This window comes from Hermetia illucens, chromosome 3 (genome assembly GCF_905115235.1).
Source record: "Hermetia illucens chromosome 3, iHerIll2.2.curated.20191125, whole genome shotgun sequence".
Taxonomy (NCBI): domain Eukaryota; kingdom Metazoa; phylum Arthropoda; class Insecta; order Diptera; family Stratiomyidae; genus Hermetia; species Hermetia illucens.
Window position 1 is genome coordinate 98,246,155 of NC_051851.1, and position 25,138 is coordinate 98,271,292.

General features: G+C 41.4%; 1 protein-coding gene across 7 annotated transcripts; it reads right to left on the minus strand.

Annotated features, from left to right (window-relative positions):
* On the minus strand, window positions 1–21,642 carry LOC119652832 (synaptic functional regulator FMR1). 7 transcript variants are annotated; one of them, XM_038057161.1, is made up of 13 exons: window positions 21,507–21,641; window positions 21,372–21,406; window positions 20,776–21,227; window positions 20,528–20,580; window positions 11,355–11,672; window positions 11,090–11,282; window positions 10,962–11,029; window positions 1,522–1,819; window positions 1,335–1,466; window positions 973–1,192; window positions 704–910; window positions 579–650; window positions 1–523 (listed from the first exon to the last, which is right to left on the minus strand). In XM_038057161.1, the coding sequence occupies exons 3-13, from the start codon at window positions 20,824–20,826 to the stop codon at window positions 249–251; spliced, it is 1,887 nt and encodes a 628-aa protein (XP_037913089.1). In that variant the 5' UTR covers window positions 20,827–21,227; window positions 21,372–21,406; window positions 21,507–21,641; the 3' UTR covers window positions 1–248. The 7 variants fall into 7 exon arrangements, with proteins under 7 accessions (XP_037913089.1, XP_037913090.1, XP_037913092.1 ...); XM_038057162.1 differs by having other exon boundaries at window positions 1–520; window positions 21,507–21,639; XM_038057164.1 differs by having other exon boundaries at window positions 11,090–11,255; window positions 21,507–21,638.
* Between the last annotated feature and the right edge of the window lie 3,496 nt (window positions 21,643–25,138).

Below are 25,138 nucleotides of genomic sequence, written 5' to 3' on the forward strand. Positions count from 1 at the left end.
AAGTGTTTCATAATTTTACATTTATTCATCAATAAAAATCAAAGATTGTAAATTTCAAAGCGTTCGTATAAAGCGTTTAAAACGAAAAAATCAAATCAAGATTTTCAAAAACGAACATATGCATTGTGTTTTCTCATTTTTTTGTTTGAAAAAAATAAAAGATCGCTCCTTTTACTTCTTTACAATTTCATATTGAATGTATTAAAAACATCCAAAGTAAATTAATTTCTTATTTGTTGTGGTTTTATTTAAATAAGAACCGCCGAACTTCCGTTTACTAATGACTCTTTTTTTGCATCACTGTTTAAGGCGTCCTGATTTTTATTCTTTGGACGGCGTCCTTTTGGTTGTTGGGGTTTATCAGCTTTCAAAGATGTATTTTTACTAGATACTGGCTCGCGTTTATTTTGCCCGGACAGTTGACTGTTGTTCTCAATCGGGACTTTCGTAGTGTCGCCGCCGGGCTTTCCCGCCTTATTAGCCGCCACTGACGCCGTTGTCGATGGAGCAGCTCCATTAGCTACTAAAAATATTTCAAGTTAGAATTTCTACAATTTACGTTTCAAATTACATATCACTTTGAGTAGAGGATTTCTGTCGTCGACGTCGTCGAGAAGCGCCACCTCCCTCGGTCGATGAACAGCTTTCCGCTGAAATTATAATTTTTATCTCTGACTTCTCCTCCCATCAATCGGACCCTTACCTCTTTCAACACTACTCATTTCACGATTCTCAATTTCTTCATGGGTAAAGTTTTCTCTGCCATTTAGTTGCATTTTGCCTGCACGTCTACCCCCGCGACGATCGTTTCCACGGTAGCCTCCATTATTTCGATCACCGTAGCCTCTGGGATGATCGCCGCGTGAGTGATAGTCATCATCAGGCAAGTCCCGTCTATTACCTGCAGAATCTATTATTTCCATCATTGGCTTCGTGACAGTGGTGGTAAGCACGATGGATGCACACACTTACCTTGATGATAACGAGTGTTATTGCCTCCATTCGTTCCTCTACCCCGGCCTCGACCTCGCGACGCTCCGCGTGCCGAACGTACTGAATCTAAATCACTACTGTATCCCCTCTCGGATCGTCTCGTTGCCGGGAAACTCTGTATTGAACCCATGCTAGACTCCTGTATAGCTCTTAACTGTTGATCAATTTCTTGTTTTTCTTGACGAAGTTGTTCCACTTCCTATAAAAGAAAATTTCACACATAAAAACAATTTCTACCCATCATAACGGCTGACGCGCTTGTAATAATAAGGCACGCAAGGAGAGCAGTTTCAGAGAAATCTACCATTACCTTTTTATTTGTTAATCACAGTTTTACCAACCTTTAAATGCGCCAGATGATATTCTAGGAGAACTTTAGCATTCGAAATGCTCTCTACTGTGCCTATAAAAACAAACGGTACGTGACCAGCTTCGCGGGGTATATTCTGATCAGGTTCATCATCGCCAGCGATCTGCAAACGGGTTAGGTGTAATTTCCTTGTGACAAAATCAATCACAACAACTTACCTTAATTCTAAATACACCACTTTTATCGACAATTTCCTGAATAATGCGGCCATTACGACCAATTACTTTGCCTACCAAGTCGCGTGGGACTTGGAAAAATTCTTCGGCATACTCTAGCATAACTCGTGCCCGATGGACAGCTTCATTAGATTCGCCGGTTATCTTAAACGTACATGTTTTCTCCTCCAATTCAATATTAATAACTCCTTCTAGATTCCTGGCAGCTTGAATGTTTGAACCATGTGCTCCTATAGCCAAGCCCATTAGATCTTCGCGCACTTTAAATTCATCTGTGAAACTATGAGCAGTTCATGAATATATTGTATAAATTTAAACTAAAAATAATAAGTATGTGTAGATACACTGTGCCAAATAACAGAAAAACAGCAGTGGACAATCCACTTTATTCAAAGGACCGACTCGTTTGAAGGGTGCACGAGACAAGATTAATATTGTCAAACGCAAACAATGTAGCTGATAAAACAATAGGTAGGAGAGGAGAGGAATAGTATTTCCAACTGCTCAGGCCATATGTTAAGCTAACTAAAAGATCCCGATGTGATTTAAGAATCTTTGGGCTCCCTTCGAACTGACACCACGACCGAAAAAATAATGAATCCAATCTAGACGAGCCGACATCCCATTGAATTGAACAACAAGTCGGAATACCGGAAGCTCGCGCTTCGGGTATAAAGGTTTTGTGTTCATCTTATGTAAGAGACACACATTTTTCTGTCCGTATATAGCTACAAATCCAACATAATCCTTCATATTTTTCCAAACTACGAGACATACGTACATATTAGAGCCATAGATATCACGCTCACCCTAAACAAACAAACTGCCTATTACCTACTGTGCACATATATGCACGTATCTAAATTTATCGTACCCATATTTCCGATTTACGTCTTATATCTAACTGAATTAGGCACTACCCGCAAAGTTCATTAGCACGCATATATTATATACCTACATACACACATGTCTGGTCGACAAATAACTAAAAAACTAAAACAAAATAATTGTCTGCGACCCAATTCATAAGAACTCATTTCGTTGTGATATTGACGAATTGATATGTGATGATGACGTCATGCGGGTTGTAGAGTGAACGAAATTCACAAAAAATTGTAAAGTTTCACCCCCTATAACTTTGTTAATAATAGTTGGATTTTCTTCAAACTTGACCAAACTGTGCATTATATTCTTCATTACACGCATGCCAAATTTTGTACTTCTAGGAGGAACATAAGGAGGGTGCCGGGTAAATTTCTAAAATGTGGAAATATACTATTATTAGCTTTATTTGTGCGGATATCGGAACCGGATATATTTTGAGGCCTAGATTTCGTAGCGATGCACCACTGTGATTTTTTTCAGATTTTTCGGTTGGATAGGTTCTGAGAACGAGACCTGTTACACTTTTTGGGGGTCATATTTTGAACCCTCACTCCCCTATGTTTCATCTAATATCAAATATTGAACCAGATTCGAAAAGTACTAATTGAGACCTTTTATTTGATACCCTACATGGCTACATTCTGTGAAAAAAAAATTTGCACCCTCCATTCACATGTACGGGGAGCCCCCCCTTAAACTTAACATAAGACGGCGCCACTTACTGCATGTAAAGGGATCACCAGATTACATACTCTCACTAATTTTCGTGACAATCGGTCCAGCCGTTTCCGAATAAATCGGGTGTGACAGACAGACAGACGGACAGACAGACACCGTCTCGATTCTAATAAGGTTTTGTTTCACACAAAACCTTAAAAAGACTAAAAACAAAGAATATTTATATCTATGTAAGCATATTTGCTTGCATTGCAAGCTTTAGTGAATCTAAGGACATCTAATAAAGTCATCAAACGTGCAGATTCCTCGTTAGGAACTTGCTACTGTAACTGCATTCCAAGTCTGTGGAAATCGGACAGTTGCATATAAAGTGCATTGCCATCTGCACCTTTTTCTTAGCTGGTGTTCGGTAAAGTTTTGCATATAAATTTTTCTGTCCCGGAAAAGTGGCCTGCAGCTATCGCAATCAATATTTGGAATGAAAATAATTAGTCCAATCTTCGTAGTGTCCCCCCGTGAGCCAAATATCATATCGACGAATTTACTGATAATTATAACAGCCATAATGCCTAAAAATACATGCAAATAGAATCCAGGAGGAAATTGAGTAAATTAAAAAGGTAATAACACATGCAGTGCAACATAGAAACAAGTCAGGAAACCGGAAGCTTGACGCTTCAGGTATAAAAGGTTTTGTGTTTTTCTATGTAAGGAGCATAACGCAGTTCTCCATTGGCTGATAGCATTGACTCGAAATATTTAAATCGCTCAGTTCTGTCCACGGCAGTAACCTGCCCAGAACTGAGCGTTTTAAATATCTCGGGTGAATGCTAGCCAATTGAGAACTGCGTAATGAAATGGCTTCACGCATTAACGCAACCCGGATGAAGTGGCATTCCACAACTGGAGTTCTTTGTGATCGACATATCAGCGAACGTCTCAAATCTAAAATTTACCGCAATGTCGTCCATCTGCCGCTCTCTATAGTTCTGAGTGTTGGCCGACTATAAAAGACAATGAACGACGGTAATGAGGACTAAGTGGCGTGACACGTTTTGCTCACATCCGAAATGAGAATATCCGCGATCGACATGGGGTTGCCTCGATCGTGGAAAAACTGCGCGCTAAAGAGAATTCACTCACCAATATTGGTCTGAACATCGAAGTCAACGGTAAGCGACCAAAAGACCGGCCGAAACAACGGTGGGTTGATAAAATAAAATGGCGAAACCCATCACGACGAGCCGACCCCGCTTGCGAACGGGACAAAGGCTGACGAAAAAGATGTGAGAAGCGACAAGTGCATGACAGATCCGCCTCACATAGCTAAAAATTCCATTGCCCTTTATTTTTTATTGATTGATGATGATAATAGTCAACCTTATACGCTTCACACTGAGTTTAATATTATTGCAAATGCGAAGAATTTAACCTACATCAGATATAAACAAGCCGGAATACCTTCGCTTCGGGTATATAGGTTTTGTGTTCATCTTATGTAAGAAATTCCAACGTACATTTTTCTATTCCTATATAGCTACAAATCCAACATTTTCCTTCATATTTTTCCAAACTACGTCATAGATATTACACTCACCCTAAACAAACAAACTGCCTATTTCCGAATACTGTACACATATATGCACGTATATAAATTGATCGTACCCATATTTCCGATTTACTTCTTATATCTATCTGAATTAGGCACTATCCGCAAAGTTCATTAGCACGCGTATACTATTAGGTTGGGGAAAAAGTAATGTCGCATTTGGTCAATAGATGGCGGCACTTAAAAATATCTTGTGTTGTACTTACCGCGTCATACTATACGGTAATTTGAAGACGAGAATCTGGGCTACAGGTGTCTCTCTGACAGTTTTATTATCGTACGTTTCAGTCTCAAGTTATAGCGCGTCAAAGATGAGTCCACCAAGGAAGAGGTAAAAATGCAACGAAGACGGCCGAAAAAATGTGTAAGTTTATGGGATACTGTAACGATTCGCACAGCACAGCGTTGGTTCGATCGATTTCGTTCTGGTGTAGTGGATGTCGAAGATACGTACTGGTAGGCCAATCGTCGTAGAAACCGATAAAATCGTCGAAATCATCCAAGCAGACCAGCATGTGAGCATTCGCTCGATTGGCCAGGAACTGGGTAAGGACCATAAAACCGTTTGGAGCCAGGATTGACGGCCAGGAAGGTTTTACTGTGTGTTTGGTGGAATTGGAAGGGAGTCATCCACTATGAGCTCCACTATGGTCAGACCCTCAATTCGGTCCTCTACTGTGAGCAACTCGACCGTTTGAAGCAGGCGATTGACCAGAAGCAGCCAGGATTGGTCAATAGGAATGGTGTTCTGTTCCACCAGGACAACGCTCGGCCTCACAGAAGTTACGGGAGCTCGGATGGGATGTCCTATCGCACCCACCGTATAGTCCGGACCTGGCACCAAGTGATTACCATCTCTTCCGGACCATGCACAACGCTCTTGGTGCTACTAAATTCGCCTCAAAACAGGCTTGCGAAAACTGGCTGTCTGAGTTTTTTGCAAATAAATAATGGAGTTACCTCCTAAATGGCAACAAGTTTGTGAACAAAAACCGCGTATATTTGACTTAAATCGGATAATTCTAAGTATGTTAAATAAAGCATTAAAATTCTCTCTCAAATCACAAATACGACATTATTTTTTCCCAAACCCGATATACATCTACATACACACATGTCTGGTTGGAGTAATTGATATTCATATACAAATGACTAAAAAATTAAAACAAAATAATTCTTTGCGACCCTATTCAAAAGAACTCATTTCGTTGTGGTATTGATGAATTGATATGTGATGATGACGTCATACAGGTAAAGTTTTATCCCCTATAACTTTGTTAATAATAGTTGTATTTTCTTCAAACTTGACCAAATTGTACATTATGTTCTTCATTACGCATACCAAATTTTGTACCAAAAAATGTTGAGCCCCCCTTTGAACTGCACGCAACTTGGTGTCACTCACTGTATGCGAGGGGTTTCATAGTTCTCCTATATTCACCAAATTTTGTTCGAATCGGTTTAGCCGTTTTGGAGAAAAGTGCGTGTGACAGACAGATAGTGAATTGATTTTAATAAAGTGTTGTTTTACACAAAACCTTAAAAAATGAACGATCGGGAGAGAATTTCCGAAATGTTTTAAACAGAAAGACCGCTCAAGAAAAACTCATGGATATTATCCTGGTAATCATATGACGATGCAGAATGACACGCGCTGCATCCAATTTCTATATCTGTATCCTTTGTTTCTGTATCATATTTCTACATAAAATGGATGGCTTTCGAGTTATTTGCGAAAAACAGTTAATAACATGCATTTTTTCCATGAAAAAAAAACGACATATTTGAACCCGAATAACTCGAAAAATACTACTTGTACGAAAATTGTCACACAACATTTTTTGCTTAGATTATTGCGATTATTTCGAAAAAATGTACGACACGGAGGGGTGGTGCCTCACCTCCATTGGGGAGGCGCACATCGGCGCTATATAACTTTTGTTTCGTATGTCACCTCCGGATTCCATCGCAAGTGTCATGTCAATCGGTCTTGATAAAAAATTCGGAGTTCACACCAGATTTTCAGCACACATGCCAGTGAGTGATACTCTCTCCCAAAACGCCCGCCGAGTGGGTTGTCCAAGGAACATTTGGCGCAGAGTAGTGGAAGAGTGAAGCGCATTTCAGTGAGGTGTGTAGGGGTGGTTGATACGCTATATCTCAATAAGGAGCAAATGGCGTAACCATAATCTACAGACGTATGTTGATTGTAAAAAGGAATCTCAACAGTGGGGAGGACATTAAACAAATCGGGAAACCATATATGAAAGGTTTTGTGTATTTCTTATATAAAGAGTGTGCGTGTGCATCTTCTCCATTAGTACGTAGCACGCATGCATAAATTATGTGAGATTATTCACTTTCGGATGATATTGACATTCATAGTCGTGAATTTGTAAAGAAACGACAACTTTGACCTACTATAACTTTGTTAGTAATAGTGCGACCACCACCAAACTTGGTACGATTATGGTCTGTCATAGCCTACATTGCTTTTGTGGTATTTGGATGAACTTAAGGGGAGTTTTGCAGCCAATTACTAAAAATTATAGTAATATATTATTATTAACTTTATTTGAAGGGATATCGGTATACAACAAAAATTTCGGAGTCCAGGTATCATATAGTTGCAACCACCTGATTTTTCCATTGGGCAGTTTCTGAGAATGGGCCCGTTACAGAAATGATCACTTCCGACGTCCGCACACTAACCGAGACGTTTCATTTGATACCCCACATGACTATATTTGGTGAAAAAAAATGTATACCTTCCTTCTGCTTGTATGGAGAAAGCCTGGAGAAAGAGGCATTTATAAGGAGTAGATCACTCCCGAGAACGCCTGTTCAAAAAACACGGAAAGATGCGCCACAAACTGGTCATTCATTAGCCCATAGTGGGGTGAATACACCTGGTCGGAACATGTCGCAGGAATTAGTGTTTGATCTATTTAGGAGAAGCTCGACGATCCTGCGATCTCCTCCGAAATCAACTTTGATGAAGGAAGGAAATCAGGGAAGCTCCCGTAAGGCTAATCAATACGGGAGTGCCCAGTGGGAAAACAAGCAGAGGACCAATGTCAGAATACGGACAAATCATCGTTTGCCCTACTCGGAGGAAAAATGGTCGAGTTGTCCGAATTTATAAGGGAAAAACATAATGTGCAACAGGCCATCAAAAACATGGTCCGCACCATTCGAGTACTGTACAATAGTGCCAAGGACGGACAAAATGCCTCGAAGGAATCAACACAAGTGACACCCCCTCAAAACCCAAAGGATGGCAAGCTTGAAAAGAGGAGTAGAGAGGGCGCAAACGATTCTTTCGGAACCTCGCAGGGCGCGAAAAGACAAAAAGGCCTCCTACTACAAGGCAAACAACGTAAGCAAAACCTGGAAATTGCGACGCAGGCTCCAATCGACGCAAGGGAGGTAAAGGCCCAAAAAGGAACCGAATTAATTATCATCTCCAAAAAAATGTGATATCCTCAGGAAGGTCAAATCCGAATCTGAGCTGATGGACCTTGGAGAAAACGTCAGCCAAATCAGACGCTCCCAAAAAGGAAATTTGATGCTGGAGCTGAAGAAGTCTCCGGGTAAAACGATTGAAAATTTCCTCGGCAAGGTGGAGAAGTCTTTAGGAGAAAAAACAAAGTACGGGCCAGAAAGCAGGAAATTGTTATACAATGTAAGGACATTGATGAAATCACGACCAAGGAAGATATCCTCGACGCCTTAGAAAAGTAATCCGGACCACTTGGCTCGCAAAATCCCGCAATCAGAGGGCTGAGGAAGGCATACGGAGGCACGCAAACAGCAACTATAAGCTTACCAGCTGAAGCAGTGTTCAAACTGCTAGCAGCTGGTAAAGTAAAAATAGGTTGGATCGTTTGCCGACTCAGGGAGCAGGTGTCCCTCAAGCGTTGCTTTAGATGCCTGGAATTTGACCACATAGCGGCGAAATGTACCGGTGACTGTGACAGGCCAAAAAGTTGCAGAAAATGTGGGGAAGAAGGTATGTTGAGGAAGTGCTAGGCTGAGCCTGAATGTATGCTCTGCAAGGGGAAAAAGGGCGTCGACTGTTGGCACGTTGCAGGCAGCAGCAGATGTCCAGAGTTTAAGAGAGCCTTGAATACACTAAAGAAATGAGGTTGGTACAAATCAACCTCAACCACAGCGAGGCAGCGCAAGACCCTCTCGCGCATGTATGAGAAGGGAATCCAAGCTGTCATAATCACCGAGACTTATCGCAATAATAAGAGTGGTCCCTGGACTGTAGATGTAGATGTAGCAGGTGATTTCAACGCGTGTGCCATGGATGGGAGCAGTCGCATTACGAACACCAGGGGCTTTCGCGGCGCTAAATTTGGTACTTGCAAATACGAGAAATGTTTCCCTTTTTCGTGGAGCAAGGTCGGGCTCAAATGTCGACATATGTGAGTAGCATGGTATGGTTTGCCAGTGCGCAATATATTCATAGCGACCACCAGGCAATTTTCCCCTAGATCGAATATGGGCCATGCGATATTGTGCCTTCCCGTGGAGCTAGAAACCAAGGTTGATCCGTGAAGGGGTTTGAAGAGGACGCATTTATAGAGATGCTATTGGGAGGCCACAATCCCGGTGGTGCGGCTACAGAAAAGGTAGAGTAAATAATGGGACGCATAACGAGAACATGCGACGCTGCTATGCCGAGTGCTCAAACTATTGGTAGAATGAATGAATGAAGATCGCGGACTTGCGGGATGCATGTTTTCGAGCTAGGAGGATCTGCCAACGATCTAGAAGAAGACCGGATTTCGACGAGAAACGGCAAGTATATGTGGACCTTCGAGGTAAGCTTAAGCAGACTGTACGGACCAGCAAGCGAGAATGCTTCAAAGAACTTTGCGCAGAGGCAGTACAAAGTCCCTGGGGAACAGGGTGGTTATGAAGAAGATGAGAAGGCCAACACCACAACTGACCTGCCCGCATCTTCTGCTCGATATCGTAATGGCGCTCTTCCCCCCGGATAAAGGGGAGCGCAAACAACACAAGCAACCATTGGACGTCTACACCATACCTGCGGTAACTGAGGAGGAACTTGCGCAAATTTGCCGGGGAATGGGTGATAACAAAGCACCCGGTCTGGATGCTGTTCCCAATATAGCTCTTAAACTCGCTGTTAAAACCAGACCCGATTGGTTTATCAGCGTATTTGAAACATGCATGGTAGAAGGGGCTTTCCCCGACCGGTGTTGAGGCAAAAACTAGTTTTGCTTCTGCAGCCGAATAAGCACCCAAGACATCCATCATTTTACCCCCCGATTTGCCTCATCGACACGATACGAAAGATGCTCGAAAGGGCCATCTACAATAGACTGCTCCCTATCATTCAATATATAGATGGACTATCGTAGCGACAATTTGGATTTCGACAAGCCCACCCAACGATCGACGCCGTAGACGTTGTTTTGCAGCTGCCTCGAGACGCGATGTCTGGGAGTGGATAAAAAGCTCATTGGCTAAAACGGGTGTCCCTAGTTATTTGACTAAGCCCCTCGGAAGTTACCTCACAGAGAGGACACTTTGGTACGATACGGATGAGGGATCCAAGCAGTACACCGTCACCGCAGGAGTACCACAGGGCTCAGTGTTGGGTTCTCTCCTGTGAATCGTGATGTACAATGGGGTCCTTGTCCTTCCCGAACCAAAGGAGGCCACGATAATTGGTTTAGCAGATCATCTAGCTGTCGTTGTCTTCGCGAAACAACTTGAAGACGTTAAGTGTACTAACGAAACCATTAGAGCCATAAAAGCGTGCCTGGAGATGGTTCAGCTTGCCCTTGCGGAGCAAAAGATGGAGGCGGTCTTGATTACCAACCGTAGGAAGAGGAATACGGTTAATATTCTTGCTGGGGGTGATGGTCGACGCTAAAATCAATTTCAAGGGACACCTGGATTACGCACTATGAACTACTATCTGACGCAATTCCTGTCAGGTCATATGCAGTATCTGCATCAATTCAGGCTGGATGATTCTCCCTTTTGTCCTGAATGTGGTTGAACAATAGTGTTATATGGTTCCTGCTCCATTTCTTTCAGTATTTGGATCCTCTCAAAGCATTGTGAGTTCTTCTTGGACAATATTCGACACAGAACAAGAAATTTGGTTTCATTTTGAAAGAATCAGAACTTCTTTTTGTTAGTTTTGCCTCATTAGATGTCTTACAAAGACATTATCCGGCAAGAAAAAGAATGTATTCAAACTTACCCCTGATTATGGAGTTTCGTCGACTCCAATTGGCGGGCTGCTTCTTCAGTCTTTTTAAGCAAAATAACCTAGAAACAATTCGCAATTGAATTAAATGATTAGTATACCTTATCAGTGTAGGAATTTACCTTTTGTGCCAGATTTCTGAAATGCATATCTTGCAACATGCTTGCTCTCTTTTGCGTGAAATCATGCTTTGAGATGACAACAATAACTCCGCGATCTGGAACAAATCGAAAAACGCCAGCGGATATCGATTTCTGAAATTCCTTATGTACGCCGTCCTCTTTTGCTCTGGAAAGACACATGAGAGACATATAACTTTTGTTTCTAAACTGTTAAAAAGTCTCTTCTTTGCTTTTAATAAATACAAATTTGTTGAATCGTACTCACTCCTCTCTCAACTCTTCGGGAACAGAGATTTCAAATTTATAAAAGCTCTTCGATGTTATCGGGGGATTTGTATTTTTTGGCCTTAATCTTTTCAACTCCACTATTTCTGTGTATGGATGTTCGAAGCCAAGATATCCCACAGCGCATATATCGATTTTCATCATTTTAATTATTGCTGTCCACCAACCGCAGGCTTCACGTTCATTAGATCGAGTAAATACTTCTACTTCCATTCCTTCTTCATATGGTGGCGGACTTTGATTCTCAATTGGGGGAAAACGAACCTGGGAGAATGCGAATCGTGCTTCTTCTTGATAACTGAAAGAAAAATAATTAAATTATGTTAGCAAAGGAGTTTTCTTACTCAGAAGTCGAGTAATAAATAGAACACAGGAGTTATCCAATCGTGTAAACATTCTGAAATGCTATAGCTTTTGCATTGGGGAAGGAGAGTCATTTGAAAGAAGATTCCAAATTGAATTCAAAACACTATCAGTAATTATATTTTAAAAAAGGAAGTGTATGTAATGCACTAGAGCAATCATAATTAAATTTATCATCTACTTTGGAAAAGTAGGTGGCACACCGAGTCTTCACTAACATTAAATCACCTGTTCATGGGCCAGACATTATTTTAAAACTATATTTACAATTTGTTTAAAAAATAACTAAGGTGGAATATAGGCAAGGCATTGCCACCTTGTGGGTTAGGGCTTTTATTTGAAATTTTGAAACTTTGTTGCTATCGAAATATCAACGCCTCGGATAGGGGACTGGCCTCACACTATAGAAAACGGACCATGATTGTTTTCTGGTATGTGGTAACTAGGGTCTTCAGAATGATCGCTTTCACCAACTTGAGTGGCAATTTCAACGATGTAAGCTGGACATTCTGGGCCTAAGCGAATTAAAATTGTGGAACTCTAGAGAGTACTACTCTCTCTCTTGCAGCAATGTGCTTTTGTACTCAGCAAAACCAGGTGGTAGCAGACGAGAGTCCGGTGTCGGGCTGCTTCTAATGACTACTGTAAGGCACATTCTTTTGACATGAGAGCCGGTTTCTGACAGACTTCTAACTGCAGGATTCCGGCCCAGGTTAAGGAACACCACAATTGTTCATCATCAAAAATGTGCTTTTCTCGGGTGCTACACAAGACGTCGGCCACTTCCCGAAGAGTCGTCATAAGCGGAATGGAGTCGTCTGGTGAACGGAATGAGTTGAAAGCTCTATGGACCGCTGCTGGTACCGAGCGAAATCCCGGGAAGTTCTACGTGACAAGAGAGAATTTGCTACTGCACCGGTGAGGGAAGCGGAAGATGCTGCAATGACTTCAGAAGTGTACACCACATTTCAAAAGAGCTTGCATGTGGTCGCATATCTTCCTGTGAAGGGCGTCAACGGTCAACTTCTCATCCACGATGCAGAGCAACTGAAAATGTTTAAAGAACAATTCACCTCGGTTCTTAATTGTATCACATCCGGTGAGGTTGATCTTCTCATGGATGAAGTGGCTAGTTACTGTAGCATCCGGATAGGGACTGTCTCTTCAGGCAGAAGAGAAATCATTTCGGACATCAATGCGCTCAAATGAAGTAAAGTCGCTGGGCTGGACGGTCCCTCCACAGAGGTATTTATCGTTGCACCTGCAAATGCTGCATATCTGCTACTACTAATTTAGGGAATCCGAGATCTTTCCCAGAGAGTGTGACAACTGAAGGGGTATCTGTGTGCTGCCGTAGCAAAGAAAATGATTAAAATAATCCTGGAATGCATGAAAAAACATCTCGAAATGTTGATCGAGAGAGACATAGCTCCGCTCCGAATTGACATTATTTCGGAATAGTGCACGCAGTTTAGATATTCGCTGCATATGCTTTCCATCGATTTCGAAAAAGCTTTCTATAGCGTGAACAGGGACTGTATTTGCAGTGCTCTACGCAGAAGGGGCATTCCGGAGAAACCAATAGCCATTATCAAAGCGACACTTAATGACGCAAAATGGATAAAATTTCGTAAGATTTGGGGGTCCAAAACGAAGTCTGCCAGAATTGCATCCTGTCATCGATGTTATTTTTTCTTCTTATTGGTGAAGTTCTTCATACTGCCTTGTCTGGACTACATGGAGGAATTCAATGGACGATGACATCTCTGTTGTTTGTTTGCTCTCTCACCAGGTCATGGATCAATTCCAAATTTTTGTCTATTTGTAAAGAGAGGCAAGCAGAATTGGACTGAAGATAAACACCAGCAAAACCGAGATTCAGTGTTAGGGGCTATCGGCTACTAAATACGCATACAGTGAGTGACATACATTTAGGTGGAATTTAAATAGGGGGGAGAATTGAAGGATTAAGGATGTAATTGTTTTTTCACCGAATTCACTATATTCGAGAAGTATCAAATGAAAGGTCTCGATTAGTAATTTTCGAAACCGATACTAGATTTAACGTAAATTAGAAAAGCGGGAGGTAAGGAGTCAAAATGTCCGCACTTAAAGTGAGATACTTTTTTTATATTTCTTCAGCCTTTGGGGTCGGTTCGTCGTGATCGGTTGCATAATTTTATTTTATCAAAGCCTGATATCGGTGCAATCGCGAGGATTCCAAATCCCCATCCAGCGTATCAAGCCACCGTTGTTTCGGCCTGCTTTTTGGTCGTTTACTCACTCTTCGAATGATTTCTTGTTAGCGCAAATTACGTGCCCCCCCCCCCATTCCTTTAACGACGACATTCTCAGAAACTACTACCGAGAAATCTGAAAAAAGCAAGAGGCTGCCACTATATGATGCCTAGGCTCCGAAACACCCTCCTTACCGATATCTATTCAAATAACGTTAATAATAGTATATTACTATAATTTGTAGTAATTGGCTGCAACACACATTGTGAGGGCTCAAAATGTATGCCCCGAAAAGTGAAACAGGTCTCGTCCTCAGAGCCTATCCAGACGAAAAATGTGAAACAATTCACAATGGTGCACCTATACGAAGTCCAGGCCTCAAAATTCATCCCATTTCGATATCTGTTTAAATAAAGTTAATAATAGCATATTACTAAACTTTAGAAATGTACTCGAAAATTGAATGATTGAATCATGTAAATTTATTTATGACGTCATATAAAATCGGTAGCTCATATAAAATGAGCTTATATGAACGGCTGGGTCCATGAGGACACTTTAGTTCTTGTTTTTTTTTTAGCTTTTTTTAATTATTTGAATATAATTCATACTCATAGCGTGTTATGAATTGTATATGAGCAGGCAAACAACACCTAGTAGTAACCCAGTAGCGTGAATGCCTCCCAGGGTAGATGCGGAGCAGCTTATGAGGTGTTGCCTCTACCCTGAACAAAACTGGAAGTCATCTATTTTTGTAAATTTGATCTCGATCCCACAACAAGGGGTCCATCGACCAGAAATAGCGGAAGAAAATTTCTTTCCAATTGGGCCGTTCCGCCATAAAGTGGATGGTGGATTCAGGACTATCAGGAAGCTCTTCAATCTTCGGATTTCGTCCAGTGACTAGCGTAGATCAGGGAAGCATCTCGAGCACCTCCGTGCGGAAACTGGCTAGTGACTCTTTATCAAAGATAAGATACACCAAGCATTTAAGCATATAGTGGCACTGCGGGAGCTATATAGTAAGTAATGAAAGGAAGAGGAAGGCTCTGAAAGGCTTTAAACGGCGGTATCACAGTTTACTGACGAATCCAAGAGTGTTATTTTTTGAAACCTTCGACAAATTAGACATTATGTTAATCAGCGATGGTCAGATGATTTCGTACTGGAATGGAGGGCCAAAGAACGAGTATACTGAGCGAGTGGAACTGAACAGAGATAGGCGCTTATCAACAAGGAGGCTCGCAGAGGCTTTGAGTTAGCTATACAGCGAAACAATCGTGACTGCTTCAAACAATTTTACGCGGAAAGGGTATAAACCCACGAGACTTGTAGTCAGAGCTGTAATGCCGAAACTCCAAGTCTATTCACATGCTCTGTTCGCTTTCGGAAGATCGGTCAAGAGGTTGTTTCTTAATATATAGGAGGGTCTGGCAGGCCCGGGGCACCGTTGATCGCGGTGACGCCTGCTTTGACGAAGCAAAAACAACAGGATGAACGACAATAAAGTACCGGGGCTAAAAAATACCTAATAAAACACTTAAACTGATGGTATAAACATACATATATATGGCGACTTGTCGAAAGCCTTTCCGAAATCAAAGAAGAGAATTCCTCACACTGCTTCGAAAATATTCAAAGGGTTTTTATGTGGTCAGTGCGCAGTAAAGTGTAAATGTGTGATGATGCATATTTTTCATTTTTAGCTATGTACGAATGGAAAGTCATGCATAGAAAGTTTCTCACATAAGATGAACACAAAGCCTTCATAGCCTAAGCGTAAAGCTTCTGGTATGCCGACTCATTGATAATAGAAGAAATAAAATATAAGTTTTTGTTTGAGAAAGTGAGAAGTGGACCGCATTGTACTCCCAAGAAGTAAAATTTGATAAGGAAACTGATCAAGAATGTTGAAAAAAATAATCAAGGTCTTCTTTCCTGTTCACCAATGAAAATAGAATTTTTGTTTTTAATATTTCTTCATGAAAATTTTACACAATTTCTTCGAATTTTGTACCTTAATGAACCATTGGTTTCAATGGATTTCAACTGTGTCGTCAGAAAAAAAATCACAAAATGTACCTTTTTTTGCACGAATTAGTGTTACCTCCTTTAGCCCATCATTTTTACATGTCAATTGAAACCTAACATAATGAAGCGACTTCCAGACCACATTAGAAAAATATCCATCCATAATCCGGGAATAAATGATTGGGAAAGTGGAAAACTGTGCTTTTCCTACCACCATGAACGGAGCACCCTGCTTAAGAAACCCTAATAGTGCGGTGCCAAAAGCTGTAACATAGCATGTGATTAAAAGAGGTATAAGTACCCTCTACTTTGATAGCCCTTGCAAGTTAACATTCAATTCGGATGTTATTTTACATTAAGATATTCGAATTCTTGACAATCGCATTCGCAATATCCATCAAATTACCGTGAATCACCGCGAGTTCGTCTTGAACTGAGAAACCAACACTTCCTGTTTCGTACATTCCCAAGTCAGCTCCGATATCTATTGCTGATTGCGATGCCGTTTATCTGAATACCCCAGTGACCTTATGGCAGATTCTGTGTCACCAATGACGAGGCGGTACCCCCCGGTAACCACAGTAAGCGATAAATCTCTCAATTTTTTTATGGTCCCCCAGATCTTGACAAATCAGGAAGCCTCTCCTAGACTGCATTCAGTTGCTCATAGAAAGCATCCTTCTCCTATGCGTCAGAACTTTCCGTCGTTGCTTGACGCTACATTATTAATATGCTCCACACAGACAGAAAAAGGAAAGTTGGAAGAACCAAACGGTCTATGACGAACTCGACAGGTATAGTGAGCAACCCCACCAGGCGTAGAAGTTTTTACCAACAAGTCAGCAATATAAAGCCATATATACCTCGATTCTCATCTTGCTGAGACAAAGATCTGATTGCCGGTAGTATGGGCAGGCATTGATTCGCTGTCCCATACATTGAGTACAAGTTGATGAACCACTTGGTGTAACTGGTTGCCTCCATAAATAACTCGGCTGCAATTCCATCGGCGCCTGGCGACTTATAATTTTTAAGCCAATGAATTGCACGGACTGTTTCTCCTATACTTGGTGGTGGCAGTATTTGTCCGTCGTCTTCAGTTAGCGCGACCTCCAACTCGCCGATGTTCTGGTTGTTCAGGAGCTCATCAAAGTACTCAACCCATCGCTCCAATATGCCCATTCTGTCGGAAATCATATTTCCCTCTTTGTCTCGTCAGGATGAGCATCGAGGTGTATAAGGCTTCATCCTGCTGACTTGTTAGTAAAACTTGCGCGCCTGGTGCGGTTGCTCCCTGTACTTTTCTAGTTCACAGACTTGTTGGTTCTCCCAGGCTTCCCTTTTTCCGTCTGTGAAGTCGCTTCTCCGCTCGACGGAGTTCGTGATAAGTCTCTGCGCGTGCCCGCGTTCTTTGAGATTGCAACATTACTCGGTATGCGGCATTCTTCCGTTCCGTTGCTAGCTTACATTCATCGTCAAACCAGCCGTTCCGACTTTTTTTGCGGCTGGGACCAAGTATCTTTGTGGCCGTATCAATGATAACGTTCTTCAGGTGGTTGTGAAGATCATTTGTTGATGCTTCATCTCCAGGACCTCTGTTGACTGCGGTTATTGCGGCATAAATTTCCCATTTATAGGGGTCGCGGAGGGCTGTGTTGTGGATGGCTTCAGTATTCACTCTCACCTGATTGTCAGAGGGGATTGTAGGTGGTGTCGTAATTCGGGCTCGGAGCACCAGGCCAACGAGATAGTGGTCCGAGTCTATATTGGCCCCCATATATGTTCTGACATTCATCAAGGCTGAGAGATGGCGGCGTTCAATCAACACGTGGTCAATTTGGTTGAAAGTGGTCCCGTCTAGAGGGGCCCACGTATGTTTGTGGACCGCTTTCAGCGCAAACCAGGTACTTCCAACAACCATTTCGTGTAACACTGCTAATTGACTAATCCGTTGTCTGTTATTTGTATTTTGATGTAAGCTATGGGAGTCAACATATCGCCTAAATACTGGCTCCGTCCCTACTTGACTGTCGAAATCTCCAAGTATGATTTTCATATCATACTTGGGACAGGCTTCGAGGGTCCGCTCAACTGCCTCGTAGAAGGTATCCTTGTCCGACTCTGCAGTCTCCTCTGTAGGGGCGTGAACGTTTATGAGGCTTATATTTCTAAACTTGCCTCGCAGACGCAGAGTGCATAGCCTTTCGCTTATATTTTCAAAGCCGATAACAGCAGGTTTCATTTTTTGGCGGACTAAGAGACCTACTCCGACCACATGGTTTACTGGATAGCCACTTCTCCAGGAAACCGGTCCCTGTCCATCGCATCTCTTGTAACGCTGTTACATCAGCCCTATATTGGGGAGGAGAGGGAGGCACTATTTGTCTCATACATAAAAAGGGAGATATCACACCGTACAGCAGTTATAGAGGTATCACGTTGCTGAGTACTATAGCCCCATACGCCCAGAACATCATTGGACCATACCAAAGAGGCTTCACTCCAGGCAAATCAGCAACAGATCAAATTTTCTCTCTGCGGCAAGCAATGGAAAAACTGTTGGAATATGGACAACAGTTGCACCATCTATTCATCGACTTTAAAGCCGCCTATGATAGCATAGCCAGGGTAAAACCATATACGGCCGTGAGAGAATTCGGTATCCCAACAAAATTGATAAGACTGTCTAGATTGACCTTGACCAATGTGCGAGGCAAATAAAAGCAGCAGGATCACTCTCAAGACTATTCGACATCAACAACGATCTATGACCTCCTCTTTAACCTCTTTAAGTCCACCCAACTACTGGCCTATGCTGACGATATCGACATCATGGGAAGAACCGCCCGAGACCTATAAACTGCCTTCATCCAGATCGAGCAGGCGGCGCGAGATCTTGGGCTGCATATCAATGAAGGCAAGACAAAGTATATGGTGGAAACGTCAGCATCGGAAACCAATCAACCAGCAACATCAAACCGCACTGGCCAAACAGGAAAAATAAGGATAGGAGAATACAACTTTGAGACCGTTGACAGTTTCTCCTATCTAGAGTCGAAAATCACAACCGATAACACCTACGATGATGAAATCCGCGCACGGTTGTTGTCAGCCAACAGAGCCTATTTCAGCTTACAAAAACTATTCCGCTCGAAACGTCTCACCATAGGGTCAAAGCTCTAACTGTACAAGACAATGATCTTGCCAGTCCTCATGTATTCCTCGGAGACTTGCGTTCTTAGCAAGATTACATCTTAAAATAGTTGTCTTTCCGATGCTTGTAGTTCTTCTAAATAAAAACAAAACTACTAGTTACTACTAGTTTTATTTTTATATAAGATTAGATCCTTGGAACTACAATTTCAGTTCCCTAAGCTTGGCCAGACTGTTTTTAAAGTGGAACCCATATCGCTTTCTCCGACAACTAATTCTACAGTTCGCAGAGTATTCGTTGACATTTAAATTACCACATTTCGGATTTTTGTCGTGTGTAAAACTAGGGGATTACCCCATGGCCATTGACAATAGCAATTCAATGTTCCATATTGAACTCTGAATCCCTCCATACCCCAGGCCAACGATTTTCATTATGAACGTAAGAAACTCTTACTCCATGTCTTAGTCGACATTCGATCTACATGAGATAACAAAGAACCTTTCTTTTCTTTGGATACCCAACCAAAATTTGGAGCTAGTAAGATGTTTGTTCATCTGCATTACAAATTTTCGATATTGCATGTTGTATTGTTGCTTGCTAAGCTACTTGCTTTGGCTAGGAAATTCGTCCCCAATAGTTTTTTTCAGAATTCAATGGGTTTGCAATAGGCATGCACAACTGAGCTGCGTTATCGCGGGGAGCATTCTGTATGCATCAACCACAATGAGATAATAAATCTCTAGACGGTATAGAAGCTGTTTTTGTAGCCCAGAGAAATCTATCAAGAGTGATTAAGGAAAATATGGATTCGAAAACTAACATTAATAAATCGTCCAGGCTCCCGGACATGATATGCCGATCGACGACCCGGTCTCTGTTGGCTAATCGATACTAGATACTGTATACTTGTGGATAAAATTGTTGTTTGAGACTGCGAACCTAGAAACTGCACTTCTTGCTCTCATCAGAATTGTGGCATTAGAAAGAAAAAAAAGAAATTGCAGTCAAAAAACGCAACATTTTTCTCGCGTATTAGAGTAAACTGTGAATGTCACTTTGTTCGTGTGAACGATTTATCGTGATAACTTTTGGTAACTGCGACTACGAATTATTTTGGGGCAATCCCCGTTTATGAATGCAATTGAAAGTGGCCTTCGCTTGGAGCGGACGCATGTAGGCTCGGAACAGTGCCTCGCCTTTTTCACCGACGACTGCCTTGGCGCAGGCTAGGTTATTTACGAACCACATTTTCCGGACCAAAGTTAGGCAAGACCTGGAGCGATGTCGTTCGAAACAAAGATTTCACTCGGACCCGGTTTTTCCACAACTAGACAGAAAATTTCTTTAGGAACAGCGCAACTTACTCATTATCAAACGAAACCATCACGGCATCCTCGAAAACGTCTGTCACAGTCCCCTGCAAAAAAAAAATGAGTTTCAGCGCGAGTAGCAGCCGGCTAGGGTGCAGACACTGGCGCAGCTGTCACCGTCACGTTTGCCTAACTCCCAATGCAGTTGGAAGTGAGGTTCCAGCGAACAGCTGAGCGTATCGTGCACACGTTCAAGGATCAATGGAGACTCTGCCCAAGCAGGCGAAAGGAATTGCACATACCTTGTAGTATGCACCGTTTTCACCGCATACTTCCACCGACAAATCGTCCATCTTGCTCGCCTCTTATTTTAGGTTGTTCACTTTGAGCGGCTTGAGTATGCTTCTTACGAAGATTCGAAAATTTAGGCTGTATTGACCCGTACGCACTCGCACGATCGCCAATGTATTGGTTAACAATCTGAATATTATTTAGATTGCTGGAATCTTAGTAACTAAAACGGTGCGAAATTCTCCAATTGCAAATTTTGATTCTCAGCTTCGTTCCTTACACTCATGCACATCGTCTAAAGTCGTATTTTTGTTTCGAATCACACAACACACAAGTTCACATCCTCCATCTTCAGATATTTGCCTACATATCTCCTTCTGCCGGCAAGCGAAGCTAACTTCACTTTATTAAAGTGATAGTTGCAAAGTTGCTATAAAAATGGACTCCCTAGAACATCAACCGGCTCCGCGCGTGAACGATACCATAATTTTAATTTAAATGAATTTCATGAATACAAGCAGAAATGTTGGAAAGAATAGTTTTTGACAAGGGTATTTTCAAAAATGTCTAAAATTGCTAAAATAGGAAACGTTTAGTAATATCTTACCGGGTATAAGTTCAGATACAAATTAAGTCTATTAACTGGAAAAAAAAATTGAAAATGCAGATAAATAATCACTACTACTATTAAAAATATTGTCCATAAAATTGGTAAAATAGGAAACATTTAGTAATATCTTACCGGGTATAAGTTCGGATACAAATTAAGTCTATTAACTGGAATAAATTCTAAATGCAGATAAATAATCACTACGACTACTGAAAATATTTGTAGGAATTTTAGGAGCAGTTTTACATGTCAATTTGCACATTTGATTGTCAAATAAACGCACTAAATAGATCAATAAATTCAAACAAATTTTCAAAACTGAGTGCCAATGTGTCTTAGATCGTGAACAATTGAACGTCACTGCTCAATTTCTAAATATTATTCAAAAGATTGGAGATGAAATGAAAATAGGTGACATTTTTGTTTTGTTACCATTTTACACTTTACATGAGAAAATATATAAATAAGCTGCGAAAATTAACTAAAAAAAAATACTCCACTAAAACTAATGCACGGTTGAAAATTTTAAAAACATTCCAAAATAAAAGTCTTAAAATAGAGGCGTCTAATGAGTTATTACAAGCAAACATTTTTAAATTCAAAACCAATTTTGCCTTAAGCCCATAATAATAATGTTATTTTGACTTGTTTCCCTGAAATCTTGTTTTTGTAGCTTCTCCGTTGTTAAGGTTTTGTGTAAACACTTACTGTCTGTATGTCTGTCCGTCACACACATTTTTCTCGGAGACTGTTATAGCGATTGACACCAAATTTGGTAGAAAGGTGGAAACTGTGAACGCTCACACATGCAGTGAGTTACATCCTTTTACGTTGAATTTGAGAGGGGGGGGGGTCTCGGTTAGTACTTTTCGAGGCCGTTCTTAGTTTTGACATTGTTGGAAAGTTGGGGAGTGCAGGGGTTGAAAGTGATCACTTCTTTAAGGGAGCCATTCCCAGAAACTACCAAACCGAAATATCTGAAAAAAAATCAGGAGGCTACCACTATATGGTGCCTGGCCTCCAAAATACCTTCCATATCGATATCTGTTCAAATAAAGTTAATAATAGTCTATTACTATATTTTTATATAATTGGCTGGAAACCCCCCTTAAAACCATCCTAGCACCACGAAATTCTGCAATCATGTAGAGCATGATCTTACCAAATTTGGTAGAAATCGCACTATCATTAACAAAGTTATAATACGTCAAAGTTGTTGCTTCTTTGAAAATTGAAGACTATGAATGTCAATATCACCCGAAAGTGGATACTCTCACATAATATATGGATATATTACGTGCTACGTACTAAGAAATATACAAAACCTTTCGTACCTGAAGCATCCAGCTTCTGGTTTCCCGACTTGTTTTCTTTCATCACTATCACCAACCAACAACCGGTCCATTTTAGGTTGGCTTAATAAGAAACTTCGAACCCTACCAATTCGATATTTTAGCAAGTAACTGGTATCTTGACTTACACCATCGATAAGTCTGTGGATTAGGTGGCCACCCCACTTTATTGGACGGATTTTGTTTACAGCCCAAGAGTGATTTTGAAACCCATGTAAGAGAAATTTTGAACGCTTTCAAAGCTGAACTCTAATATCTTTATTTTTTTAGTTGACCAGTACTATTGGACTTCATTTCGGTTTTTAAGGTTTTGTGTAAAACAAAATCGGTTTACTGTCTGTCTGTCTGTCTTTTTTTTGGCTGGGGAAATCCATCAAAGATGCGCATCTGGAATCAAGGAAACGCATGCCGGAAACTTACCGACTAAAACCTCCCATATTTTTCCAGACTCTACCCGTGAGACCACCATTCTGACCGCAAACGCTCACTTTGCTTGTTTAGGCTGACTTCTCGATTCTCGTACAGACGACTTGCCTCATCGGTTAGAATATCCATCGGGATCATCCCTGCAATCACGCATGCCGCCTCATAAGATGTTGTTTGATAGGTGCAAGATGTTCGGAAAGCGCTTAATCGATATGCAGTTTCAAGCTGTTTGCGATTTTCTCCGATTTTTATCGCCGACGTCCATACTGGTGCCGTGTATAAAAGTACAGAGCCGATGACTCGCGGTAAGAGTAATCGTCGATTGTGTTGCGGGCCGCCTATATTTGGAAGCATCCTTGCCAATATTGAACTGATTTCTGCCCAGTAAGCTTTAAGGAGGTTTAAAGCTCAGCTTGGAGTCGAATATTACTCCCATTTACATAAATCTTCGATCCTTCACCCGTATCATAACGTAGCTTCCGGTGTCGAAAGTAAACGAGGATTATATTTAATATATATTTTTGTTTTTGTGCCGCGATGAGCACTTTGATGATATGCTTCCATCTGGCAGAATTAAAGGCGTTCTTGATGTCAACAATCACCAGTGCGCAGTATTTCCCTTCGTCGTAGGCTTTTCTGGTTAGCTCAGAAACCAGTTTGGTAGCATCAACTGCTGACCGAGAATTCCGGAATTTAAACTGCTTATTTGATAAATCACCGGCACTATGAATTAATGGATATAGTCGGTTATAGATTACCTGGTCGAGGACCTTACCTATTGTATTCAGAGGATAGAGAGGTTTATAGGATGATGGTTCACCTATCGGCTTACCTGCCTTCGGGATCAATACAAGTTTTTGTATTTTCCATTCTGTAAATACCCGTGCGAACATGCTTGGCGCCATTCCTATTTCCGGTTTCAGCGCCTTGTTGAAAATTTGAGCAATGCCGGGGGTTGGGATATCCCGGAACCTTTTGACTGCATCCAAGACTTCGTCTGTGGCTACTAGAGGTATGTCTTTGACCCTCATTGGTATCATTGGGAAGATTGTTTCCGGATGTTGGGGAAACAATGTCGTCTCCCACAATAATCTAGGGCACATAATAGGATTGGACCTTTTGCCTTTATTGCCGACATAATCGGCTCCTCCCCATTGATTTTAGTCTGCCTCACCACAGAGAGGCCTGCCTCATCACAGAGCTTGAATCAAAAATTTTTGCTTTTCGTGATGGCCCACTGCAACTTTTTTGCGTGCCTGTTTATATTCGAAGTACCTTTGTTCAAACTCTGGCGTGTTTCTTCGGCGTTGACTCCGCCTTCTGGGCTTCAAATATTCAATACGACACTTCGCTACTTCAGCGTTCCACTTATAGTTAGGGTTGTGTTTTCGAGAGTGTGTACGTTGTGCCACACGCCTTTTTCTCGGAGATGATTGTAGCGATTCACACCAAATTTGGTGGAAAGGTACGCTCACGCATACAGTGAGTCACCTAATTCTACACCGAATTTAAAGGTGGGGGTCTCTTTACATGTAAAAGGGGGGTGTACATTTTTTTTCATCAAATATAGTCTTGCGGGGTCATTATAGGAAAGGTCTCAATTTACTTTCCGAAGCCTTAATTTTGACATTTGTTGGAAGGTGGGGAGTGCAGGAGGTCGGAAGTGATCATTTTTTTAACGGACCCATTCTCAGAAACTACCCAACCGAAAAATCTAAAAAAAATCAAGCGGCTGACGCTATATGATACTTAGGCTTCGAAATACCCCCCTTACCGATATCTATTCAAACAAAATTAATAATATTACTATAAGTTTCAGTAATGGGTTGCAAAATCTTCCTTAAGTTCATTTTACCAGCACGAATAGAAGGTATAACATAGAGCATGATCCTACCAAGTTTAGTGGAAATCGTACTATTTTAACAAAGTTACAATAAGTCAAAGTTGTCGCTTCTTTACAAATTCAATACTGAATGTGGATATTTT